At 36.6% G+C, this 23,895-nt stretch overlaps 3 protein-coding genes and 1 non-coding gene across 5 annotated transcripts; 3 read left to right on the top strand and 1 right to left on the bottom strand.

Moving 5' to 3' along the window:
- Positions 1–3,971: 3,971 nt before the first annotated feature.
- Positions 3,972–5,572, top strand: LOC122640323 (putative F-box protein At3g29830). Its single transcript, XM_043833483.1, has 3 exons — positions 3,972–4,886; positions 4,970–5,041; positions 5,267–5,572. Exons 1-3 carry the CDS (start codon positions 3,972–3,974, stop codon positions 5,570–5,572), a joined length of 1,293 nt encoding a protein of 430 aa, XP_043689418.1.
- A 2,920-nt stretch (positions 5,573–8,492) lies between these two features.
- Positions 8,493–8,572, top strand: TRNAL-UAG. Its single transcript has one exon. It is a non-coding gene; the product is annotated as a tRNA-Leu (tRNA).
- A 6,676-nt stretch (positions 8,573–15,248) lies between these two features.
- Positions 15,249–17,154, bottom strand: LOC122639502 (sigma intracellular receptor 2-like). Of its 2 annotated transcripts, none has more exons than XM_043832369.1 (3): positions 16,711–17,154; positions 16,424–16,605; positions 15,249–15,322 (listed from the first exon to the last, which is right to left on the bottom strand). In XM_043832369.1, exons 1-2 carry the CDS (start codon positions 17,029–17,031, stop codon positions 16,426–16,428), a joined length of 501 nt encoding a protein of 166 aa, XP_043688304.1. In that variant the 5' UTR covers positions 17,032–17,154; the 3' UTR covers positions 15,249–15,322; positions 16,424–16,425. The 2 variants fall into 2 exon arrangements, 1 of the variants encoding a protein (XP_043688304.1); XR_006329519.1 differs by lacking the exon at positions 15,249–15,322 and adding an exon at positions 16,210–16,231 and having other exon boundaries at positions 16,283–16,605.
- Positions 17,155–17,420: 266 nt separating this feature from the next.
- LOC122640599 lies at positions 17,421–22,460 on the top strand. The gene is made up of 3 exons (XM_043833821.1): positions 17,421–17,614; positions 21,801–21,880; positions 22,322–22,460. Exons 1-3 carry the CDS (start codon positions 17,504–17,506, stop codon positions 22,392–22,394), a joined length of 264 nt encoding a protein of 87 aa, XP_043689756.1. The 5' UTR covers positions 17,421–17,503; the 3' UTR covers positions 22,395–22,460.
- The last annotated feature ends 1,435 nt before the right edge of the window (positions 22,461–23,895 follow it).

Below are 23,895 nucleotides of genomic sequence, written 5' to 3'. Positions count from 1 at the left end.
GTGCCAGAAAAAAAAACAAACTATTTGTATTAGCGCTTAGAAGAAGTGTTTTCATTAGTGCATTATCATTGAGGCCATAATCATCTTATATTTTTTGATACTTAACTAAGGTCAAGATTGCCGTTGTATTTTGAAATATTACTGGCTACTATGTACATAGCGGATAACTCTTGCTTTATTGCGCACATATATTGGAAGTACACTAGTATAGAATTGAAGTATGCATGCATGTTACCTTCAATTTTACCCCCATTCACACATTATAGACATTTTATAATATATAGGCAAGAAGAATGTATTAAGTAGCTAGCTGGTGGAATGGAGAGAATCTTAAAGGATTATGTGCCAATTAATCAGAAATTTTTTCCTGCCCGGTACATACGGTTGTCCAGTTCCTCTCATAGGGAGGCGAAAATGACAACTTAATCTCACTCAGGCAGTGTGTTCGGGCAAGGATTAGGTCGTCATTTCTGACCCCCTATGAGAGGAACCAACAACTGTTCCGAACAGAGAACCAGAGACGATAATGATCCCAATTAATCATTAGAAGGTAACTTTTTTCCTTTTCAAAGTCTTTATTAATTACTTAAAATATATTTTCTTAATTAAGTAAAAGAGCATAAACCCAACTCAACTAATCGTTATCCCAAGAATCAAGAATACATATTGGCACAATCTTATTAAAATTGTACAGTATACAGTGTAGCCCTTGTGTTATTGCTCCTTTTTTCCACTTTCAGATAAGCATAATACGGTTTCTATTCGGTATCTTTACTCTCACCAGCTGGAAGCATTTATTTCTTTTCCTAATTGTTTACACGGTTGTCAATATTTGAGAGAAACATAACCTTCCTATAAATAAAGTAAATCTCGTGGAGACAGAGCCGCCAAGACAAAGCTGGCATAGATATAAATGTCCCTTGTGTATGGTAAAATAATGCCACCATATATAATAGGTTTATTCAATGACAGTGATTTAGGAAAACCTCCGCTACATAGTAAATACATGGTTGAACTGTTATACCCCTACTGTTCAAATATGGCAGTCCATTGTACGGCCGATTTTTGGCGGACAAAATATAATCGTTGCCCATTTTTGGCGGACAAAGGCGGTAATTATCGCCACCGTAGAGTACTTCTCTTGTAGGAATCGTTATCCTCTCTTTTTACTGCACGGTGCAGTAATGCATCGTGCGGTGGTTGCAGAGGCCATATGTATTATGTGGGGTCCACTGTGCCACATGGTCTCTGCAGCGCTGCACGATGCAATACTGCACCATACGATAACAGAAGAGGATAAAAATTCTTTCTTGTAGTGTCTCTAAATGGTGCTCACATGTGTTGCAAGATATATATATATATATATATATTTTTTACTAAAGATCAGCAAAGAATATATTAAAAGAGTTCTAGAATACAAATGTCTAACTTCTAGGCATACCCAGATGATTACAAAAAAAACACCAAAATAGGGAAAAACAACCTTACCCAAACAGCAAAAACTCCAACAAGGGTGAAACCCACTAGCAAAATCTATACCGAAGACAGCCTAAAGCATCATCAAGCAGGGACGAATTAATAGAAGAGGGAAAATCAGAGACCGAAGAGACGTGTTGCAAGATATTCTGAGTTGCTTTTAGTGGAAGATTAGAGGATATCCTCAAACAAAATGAACATTTAAACTATTCGTCAATAAATTAAATTTTTAATACTTAGAAGAAGCGTTTTCTTTAGTGCATTGTTAGTGAGGTCATAACCATTAGGTCTTTATATACTGAACTAAGGTCATGATTATCAACGTATCTTGCCAAGCATACATTACTAGCTACTACATAGCGAATAACTCCTACTTTATGGCTCATAGATATTGGGAGTACACTAGTATAAGATTGATGTACATGAAATTTAAAAATTCATTCATGATTAATGTTCCTAACAAAATCATTAAAATTTGGTAGTATCATTTATCATTTTTAGGGATTTGGGGTGACATGCATAAATGAGCTTTTCTTTGACGATGCTCTGGCGATCAAGAACGTACTTCATGAGATCTCTGAGTCACACGCGTTGCAAGATATTTTGAGTAGCTTTTAGTGGAGCATTAGAGGATGCTCGGACTAATTGAACATCTAAACTACTCATCATTAAATTAAATTTTTAATGCTTAGAAGAAGCTTTTTCTTAAATGCATTATTAGTGAGGCCATAATCATCTTAGATCTATAGATACAATCTTGTCGAACATACATTCCTAGCTTCTACATAGCAAATAACTCCAAATGTATGCGCATAGATATTGAAAGTACACTTGTATAAGATCGAAGTACATGAAACTTGTATAAGATTTACGTACATGAAACTTAACAAATTCATTCATGATTACTGTTCCTAACAAAATCATCAAAATTTAGCGGCATCATTTATCATTTTTAGGGATTTAGGGTTACATGCATTAATAGGCTTTTCTTTGACGATGCTCTGTCGATCGAGAACTTCATGAGATCTCTGAGTGGTACTCACACATGTTGTAAGATATTCTGAGTAGCTTTTAATGGAGAATAAGAGGATTCTCATACAAGTTGAACATCTAAAATACTTATCTTAATGTGCACTGGAAAAAGAAAAAAAAAAAAAAAAAAAAAAAAACTACTTGTGTTAATGCTTAGAGAAAGTGTTTTCATTAGTGCATTATCATTGAGGCGATAATCTTCTTATATTTTTAGATACTTCAAGATTGTCAACATATTTTGATTACCGGCATAGCGGATAACTCCTACTTTATTGCGCACAACTACTGGAAGTATACTAGTATAAGATTGAAGTACGCATGCATGTTACTTAACAAATTCATTTATGATTAATGGTTCTGATTAGATTTTAGTAGAACATTAGAAGATCCTTCGAAAAAACAAACATCTAAACTACGCATCAATAAAATTTAATATTTTAGTGCCAGAATTTTTTTTCTTTAGTTCATTGGCCATAATTTGTTAGGGATAACTGACAGAATTGAATCGTTTAACATAGCATTTTTTTTTTTACCTTCAATTGTACCCCCATTCGCACATTATACACATTTTCTAATTTATGGGTTAGAAGCATGTATCAAGTCGCTCTCACAGGGCACCGTGAGATGACACTTCTGCCCATTGGGTAGATACCCAGACGTGCTCACCCATTGGCCCAAATGCTTGTGTAGAGACCATGCGACCAATTAGAGACCTCTTGCCCTTACTTAAAATGTTATTTTCTTAATTAAGAATATAAGCATAAACTCAACTCACAGCTAATCGTTATCCCCAAGAATCAAGACTATTGGTATAATCTTATCAAAATTGTATAGTATACAGTGTAGCCCTTGTGTTTTTACTCCTTTTTTTCCATTTCTCAGTTAAGGACAAGACGGTTTCAAAGTTTGGTATTTGACTAACGCTTAGAGTGAGCGTTACGTTCAAAGGCGCGCCAAGACAAAACTGGCAAGAACCCATGCATGATAAATCTTAATTAATGATAATGATTTCTCTAGGGACGAAATTTTGCTGCTACACTAGTAGCCGAAATGTTCCTGCAACAAGGCTGGCAGCCAAGGAAATAGAATAATTCACTTTCCCTTTGGATTCATAAATACCCAAAGGCATAGAGATTTTCCATTTCAGAGATAAAATACACAGAGATTAGTGCATGTACGTATACATAAGAAGTACTGTAGAAAAAAACCCTAATTAGTATTTGCCCGTTGGCCTGCAAAAGGAAAAATTGGACATGCATTTCCATGCTTATTACATTTCCAAAAACCTTTCTTGTAGATTCTTATAAAATACCCACCTGCAACTCCTTGTAAGGTCCATCAACAATCCATTTGTCATCCTAATCTTTCTCTCCTGACCTCTCTTCCTCAATCTAGTCCTCTCCCTGAAACTCTTTTTCATTTTCTTGGGTTAGATCCATTATTACAACCATTCCCTGAGAAATATGGATCTGTTTGATTTTGTTTCAGACTTGGTTCTTATCCATATCATTTCCTTTCTTCCATTCAAAGAAGCTGCAAAGACAAGCATACTCTCCAAACGATGGAGATATATATGGCAGTCCACCAAAAGCATAGAATTCGATGAGACATTCTTCATGAGGGGTAATCTGCTTGAAGGTGATGATGAAGAAGAGTCTCAGAGGAGGGATTTCATCGAATTTGCCCGAAAATGGATGATGAAGTACCAAGAACCGAAGGTAGATAAGTTCCGATTATCGTTCGGTTACCCTAATGAGTTCAATTCCGAAATTGAACAATGGATTAGGGTTGTCATAAATCGGAAAGTAGACGAAATTGATCTCAACTTCTATGGGTTAGGATGGGAAGGAAAGTTTCCATCAGATCCTGAAGCATTTTTTGATATACCCTTTTGTTTGTTTAAACATAGAGGACTCCAATCACTGAGCTTATCTGTTTGTAATCTCAATATTTCAATGTTCAAAAACTTGAGCTCACTGAAGAACCTCTCACTAGGTTATATCAGATTATCACAAAGGGTTTTTGAGGATTTGGTTTCAAATTGTCCATCACTTGAAACCCTAAATCTCAAGAATTGTGTTGATCTTGAAGATATAAAACTGTATGAAGGAACAGAAACCCGGTTGCGAAAATTGTGTATATGTGATTGTTCTCCCCTTCAAAGCAGGATCAAGATCTCCTTACCAAGTCTTAGATTCTTCAAATATTTTGGATCAATCAGAAGCTTAGAACTACAACACTTACCAAGCATTGAGAAGGCTGAACTTGAATTTAAATTTGCATATATACAATCTGATAAGTTCAGATATTTCCTTTATCTCATTCTTCCAGGTCTTCATCTAGTGAAGTGCTTAACTGTTTGCTCTTATGTGACTCAGGTATATAAATTTCCTCAACCACCTTCTAATATTTCTCCTTTTTTTGTTTAACTCTTTGTATTGTACCTCTTTCTGTTCAATAGGTTCTTCCTAAGAGGACACTGGATTTTATTCCACCTTCAAAATACCTTGAAACTAAGCATTTGATCTTAAAGGTTGGATTGGAATCAAGAGAATTACTTGGGATCTTGGCATTGCTCATGTATTGCCCTAAGTTAAACACTCTTTCAATTGAAATGGGATTTGGGGGAAAACTCAAAATGAAATCCTTCAAAAGACACATAGTAAGTGCCTTAAGAAATTACAGTAATTTCATTTTTAGGTCATTTCCACATTGTTTAACAATTTAATTAATTACCATATATCTATCTGCATTTCAGGATGAAGGCTCTTCTGATGAGTTTGATTTTAAAGGATTCTGTAAAGAACGCGAAATGCAAGTGCGTTTTTGCTGCTTGCGAGAAAATTTAAAAGTGATAAAGGTAGAAGGCTTCCTAGGGTTTAAATATGAAGAAGAACTACTACAATATCTTATGAAAGAAGCTCAGGTCTTGGAAAGGATAAGTATAAGTACTTGTAAGGAAATGGATATTGATGATGAACCTCCTGACTTGTACTTTCAAAAAGCTCAAAGGGTTCTAGGTTTTGAGAGAGCCTCTCCTAACCTGTTGGTTTCGATACAGTAATTTTTAGTCTCTTGTTGTGTGTGTGTTGTGTGTATGTTTAAGTGTTTCAGCCAAGGGGAGAAAAGTTGAAAGAAAATAAAATTAAATGTTTGTGATATTTTGTCTCTACCCTTCCAATTGTGCAATTGCTTCTGCTTTTTAATTGAAGGTTGAAGATTTATTTGTTAAATTCTACTTTTTATTGTTAAAAGGATCATTTATATTAGAAAGGAAAAATAGTATACAAAGAACCAGACAAAATCCAGACGTAAACTACAAAGAAATTTGCGAAAAACCTATTCTCACCTAAGGCAATGCCATCAATAGAGAGGAGAAACACTAAAACTGAAGAACAAGAACTAAATAAACAGATATCTCGATCTACACTGGGCATCTATTAACAGCTCATCCTTAATTTTATTTTTTAATCTATTTATAAAATTCTACACCAATAAAATAGATTACCATTAATATTCTATGTTTTCCTTCACCGTACAAAAAAAAACCCATGATGTGATCCTATGATTGGACTCTACATTCATCATTAACTTTTCATACCTCATTGTTCATGATCACAAATGCCCCTCGAGGGTTTAGTAAGAGAAATTAGATGTCTATATGAGGAGATTTTTCATTCATCCATGGTGAAGGAAAACTTGAATTAAGCTAGATTTTACAAGAAAAATATCTGCTTATGCGTCTAACTGATCAATTCGACAGATAGCTAGCTCAATTGGGTAGCGCTTTGGTTCTCTCTCCTCTTCCTCTTGGGTGCTTTTGTTTTCGATTTGTTTCGATAGAATATATTATTTACTCACAAAAAAAAAAAAAAAAAAACCCCTTCATATCATGCACCTCAAAGGAAAAAAGAAAGAGAGGATATTACCAAGAAAAATCCATTAAGGTGTTGGATGAATGAACATGATACAGAAGAATTCCAAATTTGCTTTCTAATCCCATAATTAACAAATCTTATCTTTTTCTTTGTTCATTTCATGAAGAAAATATACAAAGAACATAGAGTTAGGTTGATATCATGTAGAATGAGAACCTACACATTTTCCGAAAACAGCAGAAAGACCACACCTTTGTGTTCTTGGCTGAGATTTGGTATTAGGGGAGAGTCCAGATATGGATGCTTGTATCTTATCTTTCTCAGGCAATTGCTCTTCATGCACTTGATGTCTTCCTTTGTCAATGGTCACCGTCGGCCCTTTTCCGCAGCCGATCGCTGCTTCGTGGATGCGAAGCCGATCATCCCAAATCTGACCGGAGGATCCTTGCCTCCGGAATGAGATATTTGATCTCTGTAATGTGTTCATCATCTCAAGTTGATTTTTCTCTTCTCACCTTGTTTTTGTTTGTTGTGAAACCTTTTTTTCTATAACAAACAAAACAAGAAATCCGCTATGTATTGCCCATAAATAGAGAGAGAGAGAGTTTCTGGACTTTCCCATCATTTTCTTTCCACTTTTACCCTTAAACTTTTTAATTATAGTTTTATACTTGGCAGACAAACCAACCTTATACAAGATGTTATTTAAAACCTTTTGAGAAATGAGAGAGATACGAAGCATAATCAAAATAGGCAAAAATTTGGATCTTCTACTGCCGAGCTGCCCGGTAAGACCGTGCTGCCTAGATACGGTGTTGCGCGTAATGTCCGCCTTACCCTTGCCCAAACGCCTTGCTCGAGTGGGGGTAAGGCGGTCATTGCACGCATCACCGTGCCTGGGCAGCACGATCCTGTTAGGCAGCTCGGCAATAGAGGATCTGGATCCGTCCTATGCAAATGCTTTTTCACGCTCTCTCTCACATTTTTTATTGTATGGGTCTTGCATGTACTAACGTGTTCCCTCCTCTTTAATCATGTGGATCTTTTGTTTATAAAGTCTTTTCTTGTGTTGTGAATTGTGATTGATGTAGCGTGAAAGATTCACCTTAACACAAGCATTACACGGATTGCGTTAGAGCCCGTACTTGGCACTGACCAAAGAGACATCGCAACGCACAGTTAGCACTACTTGCTTTATAATCCTTACATGGGCGACCTTACCATGTGAGACCGAAGCACGATTCCATATCTGCCATGATGAAAAACCTTGTCCATCAAAGTAATTTTAAAGGTTCAGAGTAACATGGAAAAAGAGGTACAATTTGGCTCTCCTCCAGTTGTGGTGGGAGCTAGAGGATCCAGCCCAACAAATCAGGGGGTGTTTGGTTCATTTCATAGATGGGTCCCTGTGAAATGATCAAATCCCCCCTATATTTGCTGGGTTGGATCCTTCGATCAGCTCCTGCCACGACTGGAGGAAACCCAAGTACAAAGAGGTATACTATAATTACGGTGTTGGACCCTCCCTTGAGGTGACAATATGAAATCACATCTATTCTATATCAAAATCAAATTATAAAAGTATTTTGGGTTCGGATTGAGAGATGGAAGAAGATGGTATTATGGAGATAAGGTAAGGAAAATGAAATTGATTTAAAAAAGAAGATAGAAATTTTTGAAATTGTGAGGACTTACCTTAAATTCTTTGATAACTATAATTTTAAAATGAAATCCTTATTTTTCGTCTTAAAATCAAAGAATTTGATTGCAAAATGTAATAAAATTTAAGAAAAGGATTCCCTGAAAGGTAGCACGACCTCTGCACCAATGCGGGGGCCAATGTGTGTAAGCACCGGGCCAAATGGCCAATATTACATGTTCAATTCTGTTTGCTTTGCCATGTCGAATCCATCTTTGTATTGTTGTTCAACGACTTGGGACTGTAAATACCAACAAAGATATGATCAAGTTCTCGACAAATCTAAATTAATAGATGGGCTTTCAAATTGATGAAAACTTGTCTATATATTGAAGTAAAGAAATCTTTACGTAGTCGAGGACTGATGGCTATAGTTGGTTATTCGGTATGAACAGTATCAACCAGTTGACAGTTTGGCCGAGTGGTCTAAGGCGCCAGATTTAGGCTCTGGTCCGAAAGGGCGTGGGTTCAAATCCCACAGCTGTCAACATAAGAAATAATTTTAACCTATAAAAAAAAAAAGAAGATAGGCCATTATTTTTTGAGAGTTTTTTTTTTTTTTTTCTTCCTTCGCTCTGTTTTTAAGCATCATTCGTTTAATTAAAAAACATGGAAAAAAAAAAATTACTGTTTATGTTTTTATTTGAAAATTTTCCTTTTACATGGTTTTATCTATTTTATGAAGGTATTACAAAAAAAAAAAAAAAAAAAAAAAAAAACCTATTTTGTGAAGGGAAAAAGAATGACACACGGGTGTTAAAATATACGTCTTCTCACATAATCTCTCTATTTTCTCATTATTAATATGAAAAACCCATGTATACATTCTGACACTTGTTGAAAGGAACGTTTTTCTTTTTAACGTATATGATGTTAGCATATAAATCCCTCTTCTTTTTATGAAATAGTAATAAGGAGATCCAAATGCGCAGTATTGTTTTGGTCTAGGTCGAGTTTTCCAATTCCCCCCAACCCCCAAGAGAAATGGTATATAAGTGTTCTCATATTAGAGAAAATTATAGGTTAGTTGTTCACAATCAATGGATGTTTTTCATGCTAGTGGTACTAGTGAAAACCATAATTGAATTGGTTTATAAATCACGTTCTTACCTGCTTGTGGTACTAAGACTAGGGATGTAATTAGAAAACCAAAAATTTGAATCCGATCCGCATCCATATCCATTTAGGGACATCATTATTCGTTTAGAGATATTCGGAAAAAAATCTGAATACTTCGATAAAAATCCGTCTGAAAAAAAATCCGAATACTTAATAATAAAAAATGATCTTGAGGGTTTTTGAAGATTCAAGGGTTCTAGAATATGAGGAAAAGAGAATCATGATCTAAGAGATATGGATTGAGAGTGAATTGTATCTACTAGGGAGAGGAAAGTCGAGGTTCCACAAGGCAGAAATGTAAACGAATGATCGAAAATTAGGGCTGCAACAGGGTCGGTTTGGGCCGGGCTTTATAGAACCCTAGCCCAACCCTAAGTCCCCTTAGCTGGGCCCAGGCCAGACCCTACCGGACCCTCACTCAAGGCCTCAAGGTCGGGCCGGGCTGACCCTGATTGACCCTAATCATAGGGAGGGGGAAAGAAATGCATGGGCTAGAATGGGCCGGGGAGAACATTATCAATTTTACATAAAATAACACTATAATAAGATATATCACTTATTGTCTTCATATATAATATATTATATAAAAAAATATTGATGACGTTTAAAGTTTATAAGGTATATATTATATCAATATATATTTTATAGTATAACTTAAATCAGGGTCGGGCCGGGCTGGGTCAAGCTTAGCTTGAGGCCTCAACCCTAGCCCGACCCGACCCTAACTCAAGGCCAGAAATTTCCAGCCCTGATCCGCCCTCAGGGCCAAATATCTCAGTCCAAGCCCTATTTGGGCTCAAGGGGGGTTTGGGCCGACAGGACCAAACTTGCACCCCTATTGAAAATCTGAATTTGATCTGCATCCGAATCCATCAGAATCCGATTAGAGGTATCCGAATTCGGGCAGGGAATATCCGGATCCGATCACATCCAATCCGTATCTGAGCCGAATTTGATCTGTATCCTTGCCAAATTTGAATCAATGGAATCGACCAACTTGACTAGGATTCGAACTATGTCAATCCCAATTAACAACGATTTTTTGCTTACTAAGTCTAACTGAGTCTGGCCAATTCAGTTCGGAATCTATGGAGGCCAATCCTAGATCCGATTCTATGTTTTATAATCTCATACCCATATAGTTCCTTTTATTTTATTATTTTTTGGAAGCAGTTTTCTGTCCAGGAGTGTGGTGTACACCAGTGCTCCTATGTGTCTATATCTCTCCTCCTCAAAACAAAGGGGGCAGAGGTGTCTTTTTCATATGGGAATGAGAGAGATAGACTCATGGGAGTGCTGGTGTAGCCCACACTCTCAGAGAGAGTTCTTTTTCCTTTCTTTTTTTTTTTTACAATAAAATTCCTTTTACGAGTCACAGGTTTTTTTCAAATAAACTGATGAAACCATACCCATTACTGCACATCTCTTTGTGTGCCCAAGAGAATCTTATCATTTTTAAGGGGAATGTGGGGGGGGGGGGGGATATTGGGGTGGGCACTTTGGCGGATTTATCAAAATCCATCAAAGTCCAACCCCAAAAATACTTGAGGTTGGGCTGAATGTTTTAACCTTGGGTTGGGGGCTTGGGCTTAAAAAATGGAAATCCAAGGTTAGGTTGGGTTGAGGCCTTTTGGGGGGTAAAAAAAAATCAGTTCCATACAAACTGGATAACAAGAGTGGTCAAACCAGGTTTAAGCAAATCAGCCACCCTTCCAATTTTTCTGTTTAGATCCAGTTTGTTATTGAAAAATGGAAGTTAAATTTAGAGAATAAAGCAAAATAAAAGCTCTTCTTTCTTGTTAAATGTCCAGTCTAGCTTCAAAAACTCTCACTTAAGACACCGGGCTGAACCGAGCCAGAAAACGACCGGACTGATCCAATCTCCTTATTGGCTTGGCTTCAGTTTGGGGTTTTCAAAAAACTCCCAGTACGGTCTAAATTAACTGGACTGATCGACCAAAACCAATTGTTTGGACTGAAATCGAAAAACTGATAAAGAACTGGAAAACCCCGATAAAACCAATAAAATTAGATTTTTGTTTGTATTTTTTTATATATGAAAAACCGAGACTCGACTGATCTCAAGAGACCGATAAATGAAACTGATAAGGAACTGAAATGAACCAGATTGACAGCTATCAGCTTTGTTTGGATTTTACAGACCAACCAATAATCGGTCCAGTTTCGGTCCGACCTGATTTATGCTTAGAAAAACCGACCAACACCAGTCCTAAAGATACTGACTTTCACTTCCTTTTCAAGGCTATCATATGTGTGTGTAGAATCTTGATTTTACATTTTTACTGCTTCACTGACAAGAAATGAATAGTGATACATTTTCTTCTCATTACTTTGATGTATGTTCTTACCTTATTTTTTAAATCAATAATCATCTCAAGTTGTGACAAGCATAGTTGTCACAGCGTGTAGGCAATCCAAGGTGTTGGAGAGGGCCTGGATGCAAGGCAATCTAAGTAATTAAAGCGACCAAGGTACCTAGACGCCTAGGCGGCGCCTTGACAATTATAATGGCAAGAAAGTAAACAACAATCTACAACAGAAGTGGTCCATGTGAAATCAACTTAAGGTGGAAAGTAATTTAACAATAGCAAATTTTAAAGGTAAACAAAGTCCTTAATTTATTTCCATAAGGTGATTAGATTTAAAGAATGGCCCCTCATTCCAAGACAGTCACAGTTGTTACACCAGCTCATATTATTAACAACACAGACTGGTTAAAACATGTTCATAATGAGCTTTATCCAACACTCTTAACATATCATCAACTTATAATTGAGATGTCTATGTAGGGTCTGATGAATCTGGTAATCATCTCTCTGCTTCTTGAGGTAGTCACTCTAGTTGAGTCTTCTTAGCTGCTACTGTTGTTTACTTTTCCCAGGTCCTCAGACTTAGTTAGTGCCGTTATTGTTGTATTCCAACTTTTTAATCTAACCAGGGGTAAAAGGAGGAGGGGGGGGGGGGGTTGGAGGGGACATCTTGTATGGAAAAAAGGCAGGTCTTTCTGGAAGTTGTTCACATAACACCCTTTTGGGTCTTTTGAATTCACCTGATTGAGACTGCATTAAATCATGGCATTATGAGTTGCAAAGCAAGCATTCGGTGTTTGGTTGGTGCTCATTAAGGGATTGCAAGAAGCTCTCCCTTGGTGCAGAGTTGTGTGCTGCAAAACAGATACTTTTGCTGGTGCAGAACTGATTAGGTTTATCCTACAACCATTGGAGAAACATATATGATATAGTGTATTAAGTCCAAGATATCTGCTGTTACCGATAATTAGTTAGCAATCCATGAGGTCAGATGTCCTCAAGGTTTCAAACAGAGGATAATCAGCTACATAGTTTTATTAACGAGGCATAGCTTCTTTCGAAGCCATGCTTTATCATTTTTTCCCCCTTAAGTTTTTTGAACACTCTACACTTGCATAAAAATAAAATAAAGTTATTTTCTTTCCTTTTCTTGTTTGAAGCTAAATTATCTGGGAAATCACTGGCTTCCATTTTAATTGGTACTCATTGCAATATAATGAATGGCACAACTTCAGGTGTTTGGATTGAGTTGATGAAAGGAACGATTAGCTTGCCCATATTGCCCAGCTAAGCCTACATAGAGACTACTGCGTAATCCCCATAATATTGAATCTTGAGAAGCCAAAATTACCTAAAATGTCTCTCATCCATAATTATCAGCAGTCAGGCTTTTAAAGGCATATAGTTGATTTTCTTATATGGTTAGTGTTCCTTGGGAAACTTGTAGATTTTCTTTTCCCCTATTCTAAGGAATATATAAGTTCAGCAAGTTCTTACATCATTTATCATTCCTTTTTTTTTAATATACACATGTTTCCTACATTTAATTATGTGTGACCTTTTCCTCCATGTTTCCCATACTCTTGACAATGAAGACATGCTTGGAAAGATACAAGTTCTGATGAATAATATGTTTTGCTTGTTAGTCCACCTAATCTTAGATAACTCTCCCAAACATTGGGCTTCAACAGAGCAATACACAACTGTGAAGTGTCATGAATTCCCTTTTCATTTATAAATTCCATAAACTGTTTAATTTGCCGCATTCAAACTGCATTAATACAAGGAATCAACTATAGATTGCTTATGCCTGATAGAATTTGAATTCCAGGATCCAGGATGTCTGCAACCTGAGACCATTTAATATGGTACCTCAAGGGCTACCAAATAAGCTCTCATCTATTATAGCAAGATTAATCTGCCTATCCTTTCCCAATGAATGAACAACAAACGGTAGAGAAACCGACTTGTCCCATGGAGGGGGTCAAAGTAGTCAAAACAATCCATTCCGGGTAGGAAGGCAAGAATCCCAGCTTTCTTCCTAATCAGAATTGGCTTAGGGATCCATATTGTTTGATTACTTGCAATAACTGCCCTCGATTTGAATATTTTCTTTTAAGGAATCACATAGTTATATGATGCCTTCTAATAATTAAACAACTTGCATCATTACAACAACTATTTTTACAGACAAACAGGAACTCCCTACTGAGCTGACACTGCAACAGGTAAATCTCGCCCACTTGACACATTAAAGACATGCTTGGAAAGATTCAAGCTCCCAGGGATAATATTTTTTCTTTCCAGTGCAGTTAATCATAGAACACACTTCATGATGTCAGGTTTTATGATCCACTTCTCATTTTCCTTTGGCTTTCATCGATCAGCTCATGACTCATTGTTTACATCTGGTTTCAGGAATTTATATTTTGAACTTCCCTGTGATGATTGACAGAGTTTGGGAGACACCAAGATTTTATCTTGCTTATCTTGAGATGGTTAAGGTGGTTGTACAGAAAACAAATATGAAATGAATCAGTTGCAATTTTTCTTGAGAAATGCATGGGTCTCACTGGCTCTCACGAGCAGCCATCATAAACCAACCAAGACTCTGTACATGACATAATTTTTCTTTTTCTGTACATGTATTACGGAAGAAATTTCATCACTATTCCCACAAGATATTTCAGACCTTCATAATGTTGAAACAGCCTCAGAAATCATATAGATCGAGACTGATCCTTTGATTGATTTGCTTGTTGTTATAGAAATAGAGAACCAATAAATGTTAGACAGCTTGTCAATCTTTCCCACAAAAGCGACTATCTGATCTTGTAACTTACGAACTCCAGAAAGGTAGAGATCTGATAGTTTCATGGCTGGAGGCAGCATGGTTTGTTTGTTTCTGAGGCAGTTGCTCCCTGACCCATTTGAGCTTGTAATACATTCTAGCATCTACAACACCACCTCTGATTTCCACATGAAATCTGGGAGTAGCTATTGGGTTTGTAAGCACATTTTTCTCCCCTTTTTTTTTTTTTTTTTTTTTTTTTGCTCTTTAATTGGTTCTTATTTAGATGTTTCTACCTTAGTTTCATCCCACAATTCATCGGAAGGCTTCTTGGTATTGTTTTAGAATTGCTCCTTTAGCTTTATAATCAATGAAGAACTTACGGATAAGTCAGAGCCACTAATACTTTTACTAAGGAGTAAGGTTATTCTAGATTTTCAATTACCCTGCTCCACTCAGATGGTCTTCAATTAAAAACTACTTGTACTGCATTTATGTTGAATCTATAGATTACAGTGCTATAAAAGGAAGCTCAGATCCTTTAAAATTTCTTTCCGATGCTTCATATATATTCTTTACCTACAAACAACTACAATTACTCCTAATCTTAGTTGAAATATACAGATAAATATGTAATTTATGAACTTGTGTAAATCAACAAGCTCCAAAATTGATTATTCATAGCAAGTTCACTGTATGGAAGTCCGGATTACTTGTTAATAGTAATGCACCATTGACAAAAGCATCCCTCAATGATATATAATTCATGACAGCCTATATTCATCTGCCTCCTAACCAGGCATGTCCTGAAAGGTAATAAAGCTTTAAAAAATGAAGCTTTCCAGTCTACAGACATGTATGATACCTGATATCAGAAGTTGTCTACACTAGATCAATATGATTTTCATGTCGAACTCAGTAACACAAATCATCTGCTCCTCAATGATAAATCATTTCATGACAACCTGTATCCATCTGCCTCCTAACCAGGCATGTCCTGAAAGGTTATAAATCCTTAAAAATGAAGCTTTCCATTCTATAGAAATGTATGATACCTGATATCAGAAGTAATCTACAATTTTACACTAGATCAATATGAATCTCATTTCCAACTACGTAAATGAAACCATCAAGTAGTGGATCTTTGTTTTTTATTTTATTTTTTTATTTATTTTTTTATTTATTTTTTTGGTGGGGGTGGGGGTGGGCATGGGGAGGTTGGGTTAATCCAAGTAATGAACCTTCAAATGGAGAAGAGCCATGACATGTCCGGATATATTTGTATAAGCTAAGTCTTGGGCTATCAATTTATTACACATTCTGCATTGCTACTAAGACATGGAAAATAAATATTCACTTTTGGAGGTGTGAACACTGACCGATCCAATTTCAGGGTATCACTTTTGGGACTCTCAAAACTCAATCAAGAAAAATGGAAATCGGTCAGGTTTATCCACCTAGACTAAATTTTGGCATGGGGAAAATTGTGACATTTTTATCAATTCACCAAATCAATTAGTGATTTGGTTACAAATTTAGTTAGCAGTCAAAGAGATTGATCTTCTTATGATATGTTTTTTATTTCTAACCAATTTCATATTGTTAACTTCCATTTGCAATGAGTGTTTTCGAGGTCAAAGGTTTGTCCTTCGTGTTGTATTGAGGTGGATTGAATGTTCTCTGTCTCTGTAAACGGTGGGACAATGTTTAGGACCTCTATTAGATTGCAATTCCTATGATTTCTTTTTCTTTTATTTTCTTCTTATTTCTGAGAAAAGACAGTATAATTGCAACGTGATGTGACTGGATAGAAGAATAAAGTAAATAATTGCACCATCCAATTGTTTGATAAAAGTTGCGAAAGGATCAGAATTCAAGGGAATGGATACATCAGATTCAAAGATCTCTCTCTCACTGTCTCTAGCTCCAAAAACAAAAACATTAGAAGAGGGAATACCTTTCTCTCTCTATCTCTTGCTCTAAAAACAAAAAACACATTAGAAGATGGAATATTTTTTCCTCTTCAAGAATGCTAGAAGAACAAATACGAAAATCAGAACAAAAATGAAGATGGGTTGGTGGGTTATGTAGTGTGAACCTTCAAGCCCTCTTTTTCCTAGCCATTGTGGCATTAGTTGAAGTAGGTTTCCTGCTCCTGCCCCCGCTTGGCACCAGCCCACGCAGAACCGCAAGGACAGCAAAACCCAAGAACGGAGAATACATCATGATAAGCTTGTCCGATGCCTTGCGCGAACCAATCATTTCCCCTAAAATCGCAACCTGAGAATGAATGACCATCACACAAAGGAAGATTCAGAGTCTTAATGGGTGCTTTTACAGAAAATATAATATCAATCAGCGATCTCCTTGAATATAGAAACATACCATGGAAGTGGTACTGGAGACACCGTAGATCAAGCAAGTCTTGCTGAACCAGGACTTCCTGGAGAGAATGGCGTAAAGGTTGGCAATGGAAAGGGGCCATTGGAGGATGAGCTCAAGCCAGACAAGCGCAACAAAGAAATCAGGCTTTTCAACGATGAGGTAATCTCCATACTCACGGGCGTACCAGGAACTGAGGTCGATGAGGAAATCTGGAAACAGGTGCATTGGTAAACAAGTCTGGGAGTCCAGAAGCGGAACTACCACCGCTATAACCAGGAAGAAGAGGAAAAGAATCGCATCCACTAGCTTGCACAACCCCATTATTATTCCTGCAAGTTATAATCTTCTTCGTCTTTCTCTTCTTCTCCGTATTGAAGAATGAATCAATGAAATGGGGATCTTGCTTTGAAGCTCTTTTTGAAGTTTTTGAATCGAACAGAGATTAACAGCCAAAGAAAATATTTTCTTTATTTTTTTCACACCTGCACGATCGGGATAAAAAAATTGTTTTTTTTTATTAAAAATGGAAAATTTTAAGATGTGTCAGGTAGTACAGATTTTTGGTGGAGCTAATCTGAGTATTTCTGATGGACGGTCACGATGCAATCTACAGAGAAGTAGTATGGTGCATCCAGCATCCGTGTACGTCCATAGCAAGCTTGATAGATTCCCGTAGCTGGAAGAACCGACGAAGAGGAAGAAGAACCCTAAGCCCTTCCTCCCTCCTTATCTCTATTTTCAGTGTTGACTGACACTTAGTGGTATTGAAGAAGAAGAAGAAGAGGAAGGGAAGATGAGTTCGAGACCGGTGCCAAGGAGAGAGAGCCCATGGGGATTGCCAGAGGGAGACAATCGTCAACCTCAGGCACATAGGTGTAATGATCGAGCTGAGGATGTAATTCAGGTATTTGATGATATGAGAGATTCCCAATTACCCATTGCTTCTGCTTCTATAATGAAATCCTTTTCCTGCGGTGCAAACTTCTGTCAAGAGATTTACCTTAGCTTTTCTTTGATTTTGTGGGTGTATTAGCATTACATAGAAAAATTTAGAAAAGAAGAGCCGTGGATTATGCAACATCTCTTACCAGTTATTAACAGTCATCCATTCTAGTTGTATAAGGTTGAGGAAAAGCCGAAATTCTTCTTGGGTTTTGTTGCATTGGTGGTCTCATTCAAGCGGTTTTTGTGGCATATATTGGCTTTGGATACTAGGAAGTGAAATTGATGCCAATTGAATTTGTATACCAATAATTTTAGAGTTAATGTGGTGGAGTGGTTTTCTAATTTGGGATGTTAGATGTATATTGGCTTTGGTTGGTTTGGTTTTCAGAATTAGTGGAGTTTCAGTGATGGTAATGGTGATAACATCATGATAGATCATCTTACTTAAAACCTTACTTTTATCAGATCATGATGGTTGAATTGATCTGGATTTCCGGTTCACATACTGAGCTTGGTTTGGTGCATATTTTTCCATAAATTTTTTTTTTCTTTTCATTTTCTAATGAAAGTGAAAGCATCCCATGAACAGACTGAACAGATCACTTGTATGCCTTCTGATGAAGGATGACTCAGCCCAAGGTAGTTCCACCCCCCTTTCAGACTTCTCTGTTATTTCTTGATCATGGAGAATGATTTTATTGGATATGAGTTGTCTGTTGAATACAAATTAAATTATGATGGAGTTGATGCCTAGGTGCAGTGACTGCAGTCTTTTGTGGTGGGCTTTGATCATGGCAAAGATTTTGGAAGAATGTTGTAAGGCTCGAAGATAGAGGACATGCACTTCATCTTTTGAAATTCTGCATGTCAAACCACCCGTATGGCCGTATCCCTGGCCATTTCAGTTTTATCTTTGTAAGCCTATGTAATTTTCACAGCAGGTGCCATGTTGGGTATCCTGGATGGGCGTCGGATACCAACATCCATTTCCTTGTCCTTGTTTCCTAGTAGACTACTAATTTCCTGTGTTTTATTTGAATGATTAGACCTTGGAAAGATTTGGGGTAGAAGGTCTCAATTTTATCTACACAGTAGCAAGCCCATGATGCAACAGTAAGGTTGCTCCATTGTGACCAAGTAGTCAGGGGTTCGAGTCTGGAAACAGCCTCTCTGCGAAAGCAGGGGTAAGGCTGCATACATTATGAACCTCCCTAGACCCAGCAGTGGCAGGGGCCTCGTGCACTGGGTACATCCTTTTATTAGCAAGCCTGTGATGCATGACGTTATTGCAGAAAAGGAATTATTGATGGAGTATTGTTATAAATCATAGACAACAAAATCTTATACAAAAAGGAACTACTGCAGCATAAAATTTCACATGATTTGTTGTTATTGTTTTTCTGCCTTGAATTTAGTAATAAGACCTATTTTTCCTCCTTCAATTAAGTAATAAGGCCTCTTTATTTTGTTATTACTTCAGTGATTACTGTTTAATCTTTCAGTACGTGCTTGATAATTGACCGATTATCAGTTTGATTGTGTGCTCTTTATGTATAGATAAACATGCACGATTAGATTCCATGTTTGGGAAAGAAGAAAAGATACATCATTCATTTGTTCAATGGGAATAATTAATAAGGATAGCCAAAATATAATTAGTAGACTTAAAATTATCCTCAGCTTTAGCATAAGTAGATGGCTAAACTAATTGAATGCTTTGGTATTAACTTTGGACACTTAAATTGATGCTCACTTCTAAGAATCTTTCAATCATGTATGGCCAAATGTGGGTCTTTTTCTTTGTGGATACAAATTGAGCTAATATAATCGTTAATTAGTTGGGGAAAGCTATAATTTGATGGTGTTTATTTGTTTAAAAAGAAGAAAATAGATTAAGTAGGAAAGAAACATTGAAAAATTACTAAGAAAACAAAAACTGCATTTTTAAGAATGTATAAACTTGTGATCATCAGTCATGTGGAAGCCAGATTTTAGATCATTACATGAGAGTTCACTTATGTTCCTGAAACAGGAAACACAATATCCCAAATATTATATTCCTTAAATCCAATTTAGTGTTTAAATTTTACTGTGATTATAGTGTTGGAAAAAATAATTTAGGTATTTAGGAAAGCGGTCATGGTCATCGCTGATTTCCCTTATATTGGTTGGTTTCAGAGCAAAAGAGATAACTACATGGTATAAGAAAATGTAAATGGGACACCACACGGTCATCAGGTAGCCAACTTACCAACTATACCCAGCATATAGAAGAGGAGAGGTCATATTTATGTCCATTCCTCTACCGTTTCTTTCATTTAGATCTTTTCTTGACTTATCCATTACCCTTCACAAAAGTAGAGATCCTGCTTCAATCTTCTACTTCCCAAACCCCCACCTTTTTCAACTGTAATGTGTGGGTGGGTGGGTGGGCAATATCTTATAGTTATTTTCTGGACCATTTGGGCTCTGTGATTATCACAGTGGATCTGGAGGTGGTTATCAAGGGAATGAAGATTCTCACGAATTAAGGGTGCTATTATTGAAGGTGATTCATTCTTTATCATTTGTAGAGAGTTGGCTGAAGTGGTTGTGGATGAACAAGTTACGTAATTGGGAAAATACCTTTCTTGTAATTGGATTTGGGGATGGTGGCCTTCGGCATTTCTCTTGTTGTTGTTGTTGTTGTAAATTATGACAGTGTAGCTCCTCTTTTTTCTTGTAATAAAATCTATTGTTCTTTAGAAGAAAGAAAAGGAAAAACTTGGGGATGATAAAAAGGGAAGAGAAATGAATGAGATACTTACAATAAAATGTAGACAGGGACTTGACAGAGAGAACTATTAAGAATAAAACAACCAAACATAATATGAGGGAGAAGAAATGGGAAGAAAAAACTGCAAGGCAAATAAGGATGAACAAAAAACTTCTTTCATCCGTTTGGTAGAGGATTCTTTCTTAGTTTTCTTCCTTTTTCTTTCTTTTAGTGGAGAGGGAGAACCTTCAAGACATGGCAAATGGGAGAGAACCAAAGAGAATGGCTCCACATTGTGCCTTTTCAACACTACTCCCTTCAGAATATATTATTGAAGTAGCTTGCGTTGATAGATTTTGTCACAGATTCTACAATGTGAAATGGATGTTCTGACATTTTAATGAATTTATTCAGATTTTGGGTATTTTCTCAGTAGGTTCATCTGTCATTAGGTTTTACTTAACCATACAAGGCCTCATGTCAATGAAATGGTTTTCTGGTTTATTTATCCTTGAAAGCATAAACTTAAGGGAGAGTATGCGGACTTACCTCTCCGTGAAGGATCGTGAAAGCTTGCCTGCTGTCCAATTCCAGCTGACGCTTTTTATCTTCTTCTCCGGCGATGGCAAACCACAGGGACAACAATGGTGGTGGCGGTAGGGGTGCTTCTAGTTTATGGGTATTCCATATGGCTGCTCTGATGGAGAGTAAAGCCTCCAATACCGAAACCAGGGACCCAATTACCTATATATTAACCTTTCCGATAACCCCTCCCATCAAGGTGGTTATCGGTTGGTTATCCCCATCATTCCACCAATTATGCTAACATGGCACAAAGGCCGGATCAGTTACAATCCCTTCATTTAATCCCTAGTCATTCACAACATTGATCATGATGACAAAATTTACTTTATTTATTTATTTTATTAAAGGAACAATGGTTTGATAAGGGAAAAAAATTGAACAACCTACAATTGCACAGTTGGTCTTTGTGTTTGTTGATCCTATAAGGTTTGACAATAGAATCTCTTCTCAATTGTTTTGTGTCTCTTCATTCAAATGTTTATTTTCTTGGCAGCAGGAAATTTTGAATGTACTAGAGATTCAAGAAAATGTTTACCATATTTGACCTTCATTTCATTAATTCATTCTTTCTTTCCCGAATAAGCTCAAATGTTGCCAACTGTCTTTTAAATCTGGTTTTTATACCAAATTTTTATCAGGGTACACTGGAGATCTTTCTTCCCTCGCGTTGGGCATGCATTTTCAGTGAAAGTATTTGCATCTGTTTTCATCATATTGTATTGTAGTTATTTGGATCTAAAATTCTTTTATTTTTCTATGCTTTTGATTTATATGATAACACCTTTGCCATTTGGAAATTCTGTAGGCTTGCTTTGAAGGAAATCCATTTAAAACAGTTCCAGGTCCTTTCAAGCTCTTCTGGCAATGCATGCGCTCTAAACCAGGGTATGCTTGCTCTTCTACCTGGATTAATAAAACTATATTTAGAACTTCAATTTAAAACTGGAAGCTGTGAGGTATGTCGGTGGTTTGTTAACTTAAGGGTAAGTAAAGTTTTTAAATGAGTTGGTGTGCTTGCTCAGTTGCTTGACGCCTCATTGACTGTGTGACAACTCCATAACCTTCTATTTTTCGATAAATCTCAAACCGTAAATGTGTTCATAATACATTAACTGTGTATTTTTAAAACTATTGTCATAGTATTTATGAACTTAACAACTTCAAAACTTGATATAACCATTACAAGAGGATATTTCATGTTTACAAAATAATAGGAAATTTTTTTAATTCTTCGCTCTAGCTCATTTTTACTGCATATTCTTAATTACCACTTGATTTTATTCTATCTTTGTTATAAAATTTGTATTCCCTCTTTGTTTTGTGCAGGGAGGAGCCCACAGATCCATTTTACTATTTGGAGCTGGATCCCCCAAAAAGAGAAGAAATCAAACTTGAGTAATGCATTTTGTATAGGGTGACAGTGTTAAGTTCATAAATTGTGAAGTCATTTGGGGAGTATGCTTGGAATTCAAACTTTCCATTCAGTTGTAGTAGTAAGAGTGAGGCATTTTGGAAGTCAGCAAATCAAAACATTCTCTGCTAGCTAAAAAAACAATATTTTCTTGGGAAAAAATAAATAAATATTCTCTCAGCTAAAAGTAAAAGCAGCAAGTTTGTATTGGTAAAATCTGACCTGCATCAAATGGTATTTACAGTGATCTTCACCACAGGCCTCTAATCAAGTTTGGTATCTTAATCATACGGATTGTCATGTATGGATTTTTCTCTTGATTTTTTTATTGAATTCATGTTTGTTTATTTCTTAGACTTTATTTTATATTTTTATATAATAAACATCTGTGTGTTAAAATAGTTTAGTTTAAATTAATTAGATGAGAGGGCGGGCCTTGGTGCAACAGTAAAGGTTGCTCCATTGTAACCAAGTGGTCACTGCTGGTTCGAGTTTGGAAACAGCTAATCTGTGAAAACAAGGGTAAGGCTGTGTACATAATGACCCTCCACAGTGGCTGGAACCTCGTGCACTGGGTATGGTTCCCTCTTATTGCCGGAGAAACAATGGGCTCTTCGGAATTGCACCTAAAGAATTGGTGCAATAGAGAGATGCTTTTTCTCTCCTTTTGGAAGTGATGCAGGGCTATCTCTGAAATGTGAAAAAAAAAACAAAACAAAAACAACAAATCTTGGTAGGAATTAAATATTAGAATTTTTCCACTTAGTGTGCCATTTTTATGCATCCCCCATTCCCACCAGGGGTTGTAAAGAAGAATTACATCTAAGTAGATACTGGTTCTTATGGTTTGATTCTATTAATTTAACTAAATAACTTGGAATGTGTTTTTTTTTGGGTAGAAATTAACTTGTAATATGTTAATTGGCCTGAACTAGGGCAAAGCTATGCAAATGAACCTGCATAAGGGTTTCAATGGTCGGTTCGGTCTAGTTTCAGATAGATTGAATCTGTTTTGGTCCAAAACTAGGTCAAGTCAAAGCTGAACCGCTAAGGCAAACCTTTGTTTGGGGTGGATTTTTTTTTTATCGGCTTTTGTTAACGTTCTAGTTTAAGTCCCCTATCGAATTTGGTCTGGATTGGTTTCAATTTTCTATATATTTAAGAAGGAAAAATGTTTTCTACCTTGGAGCGTAGTTACTCCCTTGTGTCTATCTCTCCTCCACCTCCCCTTGAAATGACATCTCTACCCCCCAATTGGGGGAAGAGAAATAGAGGCACAAGGAACCTGGCTTAGGCCACACTCTTGGATAGAAACATCTCCCCATTTAAAAAACAATAACGGGTCAAAATTCATTGTTGGAATAGATAACATAGCCACCTTCTATTTTCAAACATAGAAGAAGCTTACCCCTAAGCAGACAAGGTGGCAAGACTTCTTGGTTGAATCCGTCAGCTCTAGAACCGGGGATGGTTCACTAGGCGCCCCCGC

This window comes from Telopea speciosissima, chromosome 9, assembly GCF_018873765.1.
Source record: "Telopea speciosissima isolate NSW1024214 ecotype Mountain lineage chromosome 9, Tspe_v1, whole genome shotgun sequence".
Classification (NCBI taxonomy): domain Eukaryota; kingdom Viridiplantae; phylum Streptophyta; class Magnoliopsida; order Proteales; family Proteaceae; genus Telopea; species Telopea speciosissima.
Note: the sequence above shows the minus strand (reverse complement) of the source record. Positions and strands in the feature narration are given on the sequence as shown.